Below are 10,778 nucleotides of genomic sequence, written 5' to 3' on the forward strand. Positions count from 1 at the left end.
ACAGCATATGCAGGGAGAGAGAGGGAGAGTTGGGCTGCTGCATAGGAATCAGGAGAGGACACTGGAGGTGGAGACTTAGCTAGCTTCTTGTCTCCATTCTCCACCTCTAGCAAATAGCTAGCCCCTGTCTCCACCTCTCTCCCAGTTAGCAAATAGCTAGCCCCTGTCTCCACCTCTCTCCCAGTTAGCAGTTAGTTAGCCCCTGTCTCCACCTCTCTCCCAGTTAGCAGTTAGCTAGCCCCTGTCTCCACCTCTCTCCCAGTTAGCAGTTAGCTAGCCCCTGTCTCCACCTCTCTCCCAGTTAGCAGTTAGTTAGCCCCTGTCTCCACCTCTCTCCCAGTTAGCAGTTAGTTAGCCCCTGTCTCCACCTCTCTCCCAGTTAGCAGTTAGCTAGCCCCTGTCTCCACCTCTCTCCCAGTTAGCAGTTAGCTAGCCCCTGTCTCCACCTCTCTCCCAGTTAGCAGTTAGCTAGCCCCTGTCTCCACCTCTCTCACAGTTAGCAGTTAGTTAGCCCCTGTCTCCACCTCTCTCCCAGTTAGCAGTTAGCTAGCCCCTGTCTCCACCTCTCTCCCAGTTAGCAGTTAGCTAGCCCCTGTCTCCACCTCTCTCCCAGTTAGCAGTTAGCTAGCCCCTGTCTCCACCTCTCTCCCAGTTAGCAGTTAGCTAGCCCCTGTCTCCACCTCTCTCCCAGTTAGCAGTTAGCTAGCCCCTGTCTCCACCTCTCTCCCAGTTAGCAGTTAGTTAGCCCCTGTCTCCACTCACTCACAGTTAGCAGTTAGCTAGCCCCTGTCTCCACCTCTCTCCCAGTTAGCAGTTAGCTAGCCCCTGTCTCCACCTCTCTCCCAGTTAGCAGTTAGCTAGCCCCTGTCTCCACCTCTCTCCCAGTTAGCAGTTAGCTAGCCCGTCTCCACCTCTCTCCCAGTTAGCAGTTAGCTAGCCCCTGTCTCCACCTCTCTCCCAGTTAGCAGTTCGCTAGCCCCCGTTCTCCACCTCTCTCCCAGTTAGCAGTTAGCTAGCCCCTGTCTCCACCTCTCTCCCAGTTAGCAGTTAGTTAGCCCCTGTCTCCACTCACTCACAGTTAGCAGTTAGCTAGCCCCTGTCTCCACCTCTCTCCCAGTTAGCAGTTAGCTAGCCCCTGTCTCCACCTCTCTCCCAGTTAGCAGTTAGCTAGCCCCTGTCTCCACCTCTCACCCAGTTAGCAGTTAGCTAGCCCCTGTTTCCACCTCTCTCCCAGTTAGCAGTTAGCTAGCCCCTGTCTCCACCTCTCTCCCAGTTAGCAGTTAGCTAGCCCCTGTCTCCACCTCTCTCCCAGTTAGCAGTTAGTTAGCCCCTGTCTCCACTCACTCACAGTTAACTACCCATGGGCACAGACGTCAGTTCGACGTCTAGTTTTGATTTACATTTGGATGGTTGTCAACTAATGTGAATTCAATGTGAAATCAACATGTCATTGGATTTAGGTGAAATTCCCTTACGGTGATAACTTTTTTAGAATCAAATCAGTTTTCCACGTTGATTCAATATCATCACATTTTCTTTGTTTAAATGACATGGAAACAATGTTAATTCAACCAGTTTATGCCCAGTGGGAAGCTTCAGGCTCCTTGTCTGATCACCAACAACGATGAGAGCCTATAGGGAGGAGGTCAGAGACCTGGTAGTGTGGTGCCAGGACAACAACCTCTCCCTCAATGTGAGCAAGACAAAGGAGCTGATCGTGGACTACAGGAAAGGTGGGCCGAACAGTCCTCCAATAACATCGACAGAGCTGAAGTGGAGCGGGTCGAGAGTTTCAAGTTCCTTGGTGTCCACATCACCAACGAACTATCATGGACCAAACACACCAAGACAGTTGTGAAGAGGGCATAACAACACCTTTTCCCCTCAGTAGACTTGGCATGGGTCCCCAGATCCTCAAAAAGATCTACAGCTGCACCATCAAGAGCATCATGACCGGTTGCATCACCGCCTGGTATGGCAACTGCTCGGCATCTGACTGTAAGGCGCTATAGAGGGTAGTGTGTGCTGCCCAGTAAATCACTGGGGCCAAGCTTCCTGCCATCCAGGACTTATATACTAGGCGGTGTCAGAGGAAGGCCCCAGAAATTGTTCTCTCTGCTACCGCACAGCAAGTAGTACCGGAGAGCCAAGTCTAGGACCAAAAGGCTCCTTAACTTCTTGCGTCGAGCAATCCCGTATCCGGGAGCGTAATTATAGCCTCAAGCTCATTACCATAACGCAACGTTAACTATTCATGAAAATCGCAAATGAAATGAAAGAAATATATTCACTCACAAGCTTAGCCTTTTGTTAACAACACTGTCATCTCAGATTTTCAAAATATGCTTTTCAACCATAGCTACACAAGCATTTGTGTAAGAGTATTGATAGCTAGCATAGCATTAAGCCTAGCATTCAGCAGGCAACATGTTCACAAAAACAAGAAAAGCATTCAAATAAAATAATTTACCTTTGAAGAACTTCGGATGTTTTCAATGAGGAGACTCTCAGTTAGATAGCAAATGTTCATTTTTTCCAAAAAGATTATTTGTGTAGGAGAAATCGATCCGTTTTGTTCATCACATTTGGCTAAGATAAAAATCCGAAAATGCAGTCTCCACAACGCCAAACTTTTTACCAAATTAACTCCATAATATCGACAGAAACATGGCAAACGTTGTTTAGAATCAATCCTCAAGGTGTTTTTCACATATCTATTCGATGATAAATCATTCGTGGCAGCTGTGTTTCTCCTCGAAGCAAACTGAAAAAGACACGCAGCTGGAGATTACGCAATAATTGCAACGGACGACACCAAGCGGCCACCTGGTAGACGTAGTCTCTTAAGGTCAATCTTCCAATGATTTGCCTACAAATACGTCACAATGCTGTCGACACCTTGGGGAAACGACAGAAAGTCTAAGCTCATTCGTGACCCATACACAGCCATATAAGGAGAGATTGGAACACAGCGCATTCAAAATCTGGGGCACTTCCTGTATGAAATTTCATCTTGGTTTCGCCTGTAGCATCTTCGCAGTTTTGGAAACGTCAGAGTGTTTTCTTTCCAAAGCTGTCAATTATATGCATAGTCGAGCATCTTTTCGTGACAAAATATCTTGTTTAAAACGGGAACGTTTTTTTATCCATAAATTAAAAGAGCGCCCCCTATATCCAAGAAGTTAACAGCTTCTACCCTCAAGCCATAAGACTGATGAACAATTAATCAAATGGCCACCCATACTATTTACATTGACACCCCCACCCCCTTCGTTTTTACACACTTGCTGTTTATTATCTATGCACATAGTCACTTCACCCCCACCTACATGTACAAATTACCTCGACTAACCTGTACCCCCGCACATTGACTTGGAACCGGTACCCTCTCCTTTGTCAACATTTAAAGCAGCATTACTTTCCCATATTTCCTCCAACCATGATTCAATTCTGTACTTTCATAAAATGAGTCTGTACTTTCATAAAAAGCTAAAATAAATGCAAATCACTTACATTTGATATCAACCTTAATAGAGAAATCTGGATACTTATGCATGTGCGTATTTCTCACCTTCCGCTTGAAAGATATCAACTTTTTGATTGCTGATAAATGGTGGAGAGAGGGTGAGAGGGTAAGGAGTTCTGAGTGTGTTTTAAAGTGGGAGAGATAAATGCTATGCCTATCAAGCACTTAGATCTCTTTCTCTCGCTCTCTCTCAATCCAATTTAAGGGCTTTATTGGTATGGGAAACGTATGTTTACATTGCCAAAGCAAGTGAAATAGATAATAAACAAAAGTGAAATCAACAATAAAAATTAAAAGTAAACATGACACTTACAAAAGCTCTCTCTCTCTCTCTCTCTCTCTCTCTCTCTCTCTCTCTCTCTCTCTCTCTCCCTCTCTCTCCCTCTCTCTCCCTCTCTCTCCCTCTCTCTCCCTCTCTCTCCCTCTCTCTCCCTCTCTCTCTCTCTCTCTCTCTCTCTCTCGCTCTCTCGCTCTCTCTCTCTCTCCTCCTCCTCCTCGACTACAGCCCATGCATTTCTAACATGGTGAAGGGCTTCCTAAGCACTTCCTCTCAATCATTAACCTCGTATTAGTATCAGCCTCAGCTGCCACCTGTCTGTCGTCTCTCTCACTCTGCTCTAAACTCTTTCTCTTTTTAAGAGGGAAGAGTTTTTCTTGGATCTGAGCTGGGGGTAATGACACTATTGATTGGCAAGTGCCCAGGATAGTGCAAACGCAGGAAACATTTATATTAGACCACCCCAGTGCTCTGTCGATTAGGCCAGTGAGAAGATACAGGAGAATAGCATTGACTCATTGGCAACAAATCTCATGTTCATATGCATACCTGTTAAGATACACACTGAGTGTATAAAACATTAGGAACACCTGCTCTTTCCATGACAGACTGGCCAGGTGAAAGCTATGATCCCTTATTGATGTCACCTGTTAAATCCACTTCAGTCAGTGTAGATGAAGTGGAGGAGACAGGTTAAATAATGATTTTTAAGCCTTGAGACATGGATTGTGTGTGTGTGCCATTCAGAGGGTGAATGGGCATTATAAAATATTTAAGTGCCTTTGAACAGGGTATAGTAGTAGGTGCCAGGCTCACCGGTTTGTATCAAGAACTGCAACGCAGCTGGGTTTTTCACGCTCAACAGTTCACCATGTGTATCAAGAATGGTCCACCACCCAAGGGACATCCAGCCAACTTGACACAACTGTGGGAAGTATTGGAGTCAACATGGACCAGTATTCCTTTGGAATGCTTTTGACACCTTGTAGTCAATGCCCCAACGAATTGAGGCTGTTCAGAGGGCAATGGGGGGTGCAACTCAATATTAGGAAGGTGTTCTTAATGTTTTGTCCACTCAGTATAGATGCATGTGGTTAAGCAATTGCATTGTTGAAGCAGAATCCTAAAGGCCACTGGTCCCAAGCTTCAGCCCATACCTGTCGCTGAGGGTCTGTGTCCCTGTGTGTCCCTGTGTCTCCAGGAGTGTGCTGGGGAGCCTCTGTTCATGCTGTACTGTGCTATGAAGCAGCAGATGGAGAAGGGGCCTATAGACTCCATCACAGGAGAGGCGCGCTACTCACTCAGTGAGGACAAGCTCATCAGACAGCAGATTGACTACAAGACCCTGGTGAGTGCTGTCAAATATAAATATTTTATAGGACAATAAGGATATTTGATCAAATGTGTGATTTACCTTTGAGAAGGCTGTATAAGGTCGGTAGGATCTGTCGCTACCTCAGTGACCCTAATTAGTGCTAGAGAATGCGATTCAAATACCTGCAAATGACAACTTATTTAACTAAGCTGAACCTAATTCCCCTCCCTCCCCTGGCAGACACTCCACTGTATGAACCCGGAGAACGAGAACGCCTCGGAGGTGACGGTGAAGGGGCTGAACTGTGACACCATCACCCAGGTGAAGGAGAAGCTGCTGGATGCAGTGTACAAGGGCAGCCCCTACTCCCAGAGACCCAAGGCTGGGGACATGGACCTGGGTAAGAACACCAGTGTTTAGTGACCGTGTGTGTTTGTGTTTACTGTGTGTCGGGGGGGGGGGTGCACCTGCCTGCCTGTTTCCGGCAGGGGGGGGGGGGGTGCACCTGCCTGTCTCCGGTCTCATCCTCATCTTCTCTTCACAGAGTGGCGTCAGGGCAGGATGGCCAGAATCATCCTTCAGGATGAGGATGTCACCACCAAGATCGATAACGACTGGAAACGCCTCAACACACTGGCCCACTATCAGGTGAGAGCAGAGGGCTGGGGTTGCCATGGTGTGGTTTTATCTATGCAAACAGACAGTGCATGGAGTGATTGACAGGACAATGTTTACAAGACAGCCCTTTGTTTTTCAATGCTTGTAGGTGACGGACGGCTCAGTGATCGCTCTGGTACCAAAGCAGAACTCAGCATACAACATATCCAACTCTTCTACCTTCACCAAGTCTCTCAGCAGATATGGTGAGTCTCTCTTTCTCCTTTCTTTTTCTCTCAATCTCTCTCTCAATCTCTGTCTTTCGCCCTCTGTATGACTTTGTTGATAGTAAGCTAGATTTGACTCAGCCTCTGTGAATAGAGAGAGCCATAAATCCACCACTATCGAGCCTACGCCATTTCAGAGGTATTTCCACCATCTAGGAAATAACAGGCATTACATCAGACACCTCACTCCTCCTGCCAGAGACTGAAGACCAATAGCTAACACAGACACACCTCTGAACACAGCCTGAGCTGTGCACCACAACAGTGTAACCAGCTCTCTGGCAAAAGCCTGAGGGCTTTCACCTTTGTTGTTCTTTTCCCCTTCTCTCTCTCCTCAAGTGTGTCTGTGTGTTAAGGGGTTACGATAGCAACGTTGACAGGCCAGTGAAAGCCAGGCTGGTTTGTTAGTCCACAGAGAGGATAGCCAAGCCCTGGCTGTTGTAAGAGCAGAGGTAAACATCCACCACTCTCCCCCAGAAGCCAAAGAACATGATTGTCATGAAATTTACAGGCACTCAAGCAGCAGTAGCAGCAGCAGTAGTAGTAGTAGCAGGCTCATGATGAATGTCCAATAGAGGTAGGAGTACAGTACTATTGTCTGCTGGTAGAGTGGCTACAGTGGAGAGAATGTTCTGGTGTGAACAAGCTGATACTGAGGGTTGACAAGGTCATTGGCACGGAGACCAGTCTTAGTCACACTGGTTCCATTTTCCAAGCCCTGGCTGTTGTAAGAGCAGAGGTAAACATCCACCACTCTCCCCCAGAAGCCAAAGAACATGATTGTCATGAAATTTACAGGCACTCAAGCAGCAGTAGCAGCAGCAGTAGTAGTAGTAGCAGGCTCATGATGAATGTCCAATAGAGGTAGGAGTACAGTACTATTGTCTGCTGGTAGAGTGGCTACAGTGGAGAGAATGTTCTGGTGTGAACAAGCTGATACTGAGGGTTGACAAGGTCATTGGCACGGAGACCAGTCTTAGTCACACTGGTTCCATTTTCCTTTAGTTTCATCACTGGTTTTAACACCTCCACTAGAAATACGTGTAGCAGGAGGTCTCTGGTTCGCTGTTTAAATACCACAGGGCCCATATTTACAAAGTGTCTCCGAGTATGAATGCTGATCTAGGCTCAGGTCCCCCCTGTTATCCATTATGATTTAGAAGGCAAAACGTATTCCTACTCTGAGACGCTTTGTGAATACAGGCCAAGATCTCTGTAGATTGAATTGGGTATATTCAGGTCAGTGCTCTTATGCCCCATAAGAAACAACAAACCAAGAAGCACTGACACACATTCGTTTAGCAGTGTCTCCAGCACCATCTCTCTGTGTCATTCGGTCTCTGAGCTTCACTTCCCTCATCCTCTCACCCTGAAAGCCAGCGTGATCTCCCTGCGCTCAGACACTCAGAAGGCCCCAGTGTCACTCTATCATTCAGGCAGAATGAATTTCTTCCTCCGTCCTCTCATCCCTCCCTCCATACACCTGCATTCTGGCCACCCTACCTCCTCTCCATGCAGCGTCCCTCCCTCCCTTTCTGGCTGCCACTGCAGCAGGCTAGCTGATAAGGAACATGGCAGATGGGCATCTTTTTGGTCTCCCGTAATGAAGTTTGACACTCACACCATTAATAATGTAGCAGTGCATGGAGGCAGGCGGCCCCCGTGAGGACACGAGTGGGGGGAGACAGAAACTCACACAATGGAGCCTGTACAGCCTGACTCATACAGTACCACAGGAAGGGAGGATATTGCTCTTGTGTATGGTTTTCTATTATATCCACCACTCTAACATTATGGGTCATTTGGGCTGGGGAGGGGAGGGGTGGGGTGGGGAGGGGAGATTAGAGGAGAGGAGAGGAGAAGAGAAGAGGGACGAGAAGGAGATGGAAGGGCTGGTGTAAAAACATGCTGAAGAAGATAAGACAGAAAGCAGATTCTCTATCCTATCTCCTCTCTCGGCCCTGGCACAATGAAGACGAGGCACGCCATTTTTCTTCTCCCACTTTGCTAATTAGTTATAGTCCGCCAATTGAGCATAATGAGTTAGCCATCTCTCCTCGCTCCTTAGTTGAGGCCTAATCATTTTTCTCACCATCCATCCACCTCTCTGACGTACAAAAGGAGTTTTTACAATAGGAGAGGCTACAGGGATCTGTTGTCTTGCTCATTAAAATGTTCTCTCCATCTCTGAGGTCAGGTCCCAGTGGATTATGGGTTGTGACCTTGTGACAGACAGACTGATACTCTGCTCCTCACGCTGGCACAGTCTTTGTTCTGGCTGGATGACGGCCAGATATAGACAGCCCATAGAGCCATTCCTTCACCAGACTAAATATGTTTGTTTTCTCTTTCATGTTTGTAATGCTATGCACAGCGCTTTGACCTGAAATGCGTGATTTTAACACCTGTGTCAGAGTTGGAAGTTTAAACCAGTAGATAGTGATAGCTCTGACGTCATCTACTTATTCCTATAGAAAACTCCCGACGGTGCATGAAGCTGGAAGTATTTCAATTAGAAACGTTCCATATTGCTGAATTGGGTTGTAATTTACATAGGCTTTCTAGGCAAGACCAGACCCTTTGGCACCGCTAAGTTGCTACGGGGTAGCCGACCAGCCGAGCTTGTGTCTTCACACTCCAGACCGGACACTGGGGGCCTGCATGAAACCAGGGAGTCAGACTGGTGTTCTGTTCTGATGGCCTTGTCTTTGTCCTGATGTTCCTATCGCTCTCTTGCCTCCGTCCAGAGAGCATGTTGCGAACAGCCAGCAGTCCAGACAGTCTGCGCTCCCGCACTCCCATGATCACCCCTGACCTGGAGAGTGGTACCAAGCTGTGGCACCTGGTCAAGAACCACGACCACTCTGACCAGCGCGAGGGTGACCGCGGCAGCAAGATGGTCTCTGAGATCTATCTGACCCGTCTGCTCGCCACCAAGGTAAGATTACATAGACACCAGACCACCCCTTCATAAATAACAAGTACTGCTGATGTAGGTCAACTTTAACATCTGAATGTTGAGGAAGTGTAATGCTCTCCATATGGCAAGAGTTTTTCCTGGAGGAACCATCTTCTTCGGTAGTCCCTTGATGTGCTTGTCACTGCTAAATGACTCAAATGTAAACAGCTCAGCCTCTATTGCAGTATTCTTCTGGGGTCCCTCAGCCAATTCCCTGTTAACGGGTCTGCCTGCCCCTCTCCTCTCCTCTAGCTGCCTCAGAGCTCATTGTTTCGCTCCTAATTGTAGGGAAAGAAAAAACATGGAAATGAGACGCTGTTCACAAGCCTATTTTGTGGTCAGAAAAGATAGATAAATATAAAGCGGAGGAAATAGCAGGAGACTAGTCATTTGTTGTGGGATTGAGTGTTTTGTGGCGCATGATTCAGAGAAGCGAATGGAATTCAAATAGCAAACATAGGTCTGTCTGGTAAGCTAGCTTGTCTCAGCACTTTGATCTTGGAAGAGCAGAATGCAGCGTCCTCTCCACAGCCCCTCCCCCTTAATGGGGGAAATTAATCGCTCCTCTCATCCCTACTGTCCTCAGGGTACGTTGCAGAAGTTTGTGGACGACCTGTTTGAGACCATCTTCAGCACGGCCCACCGCGGCAGCGCCCTGCCCCTGGCCATCAAGTACATGTTTGACTTCCTGGACGAGCAGGCCGACAAACACTCCATATCAGACTCAGACGTACGGCACACCTGGAAGAGTAATTGGTGAGACACATTACAGGACAAATAGCAATGGTTTGCTTGGCTGTTTCTTCACTATGTGTGTATTTGGTTGATGGTATCCATCTTCTCATGATAACTCTCCCGTCCCAGTCTTCCTCTGCGGTTCTGGGTGAACGTGATCAAGAACCCTCAGTTTGTGTTTGACATCCATAAGAACAGCATCACAGACGCCTGCCTGTCTGTGGTGGCCCAGACCTTCATGGACTCCTGCTCCACGTCAGAACACAAGCTGGGCAAAGACTCGCCCTCCAACAAGCTGCTCTACGCCAAGGACATCCCCAACTACAAGAACTGGGTGGAGAGGTATGAATGACAGAGAGCTCAACTGCCTTCTAGTTTGTAAGATTGTCCATTTCAATGCTTCCTTTTCCAAAAGACATAGTATGCACCCAGCGTTTTAACAGTTGGTGAAATTAGATTAGATGAAGGTTGTTGACAAGTACTTGATTGAGGCCTTGACTTTTTCATCGCAGTCCTTCACATACACAACTAAAGAGGTGTCCTCTCCAGTCCAGGGTGCTAACCCCCTTCCCTCTCTGCTCCCCTCCTGTCCTGCAGGTACTACTCCGACATCTCCCGTATGCCGGCCATCAGTGACCAGGACATGAGTGCCTACCTGGCTGAACAGTCCCGGCTGCACCTCAGCCAGTTCAACAGCATGAGTGCCCTGCATGAGATCTACTCCTATATCGTCAAGTACAAAGATGAGGTGAGTCACCGGTATATTACGAAGATATTAATCATAGACATTATAATAGTTTAATAGTATAGATATCTAATGTGTTTTATAAATATATATTAGTCGCAGCATGAAGAAATCAGAGTAGAATAGCCATTGGTTCTGTATGTTGACACAGGGGTGAGACCCTTTGTATGTGCCTTCTAGTTTTCATGATGAATGGAATGTGGACATTCTGATTCAATTAGAAGATAACTGAGTATGCATCCATAAATGCATGCAGCTATTTAAGTAATTAAGTACATATTATGGAACTAATGGACCACATTGGATTTATGTGTTTTATTCATTCTCCCATGTGCTA

The 10,778-nt window shown here is 47.1% G+C and overlaps 1 protein-coding gene across 2 annotated transcripts in view; it reads left to right on the forward strand.

Annotated features, from left to right (window-relative positions):
* The window catches only part of LOC109869349 (plexin-A1), a 344,851-nt gene that overhangs the window by 328,973 nt on the left and 5,100 nt on the right, over positions 1 to 10,778 (forward strand). For both annotated transcript variants that reach the window (XM_031803595.1, XM_031803596.1), the window contains exons 24-31: positions 5,005 to 5,151; positions 5,359 to 5,518; positions 5,663 to 5,766; positions 5,885 to 5,981; positions 8,750 to 8,940; positions 9,548 to 9,717; positions 9,826 to 10,038; positions 10,294 to 10,444. In XM_031803595.1, coding sequence (XP_031659455.1) covers positions 5,005 to 5,151; positions 5,359 to 5,518; positions 5,663 to 5,766; positions 5,885 to 5,981; positions 8,750 to 8,940; positions 9,548 to 9,717; positions 9,826 to 10,038; positions 10,294 to 10,444 — 1,233 coding nt within the window. The remainder of the gene's footprint in view (positions 1 to 5,004; positions 5,152 to 5,358; positions 5,519 to 5,662; positions 5,767 to 5,884; positions 5,982 to 8,749; positions 8,941 to 9,547; positions 9,718 to 9,825; positions 10,039 to 10,293; positions 10,445 to 10,778) is intronic.

This window comes from Oncorhynchus kisutch, linkage group LG24 (assembly GCF_002021735.2).
Source record: "Oncorhynchus kisutch isolate 150728-3 linkage group LG24, Okis_V2, whole genome shotgun sequence".
Taxonomy (NCBI): domain Eukaryota; kingdom Metazoa; phylum Chordata; class Actinopteri; order Salmoniformes; family Salmonidae; genus Oncorhynchus; species Oncorhynchus kisutch.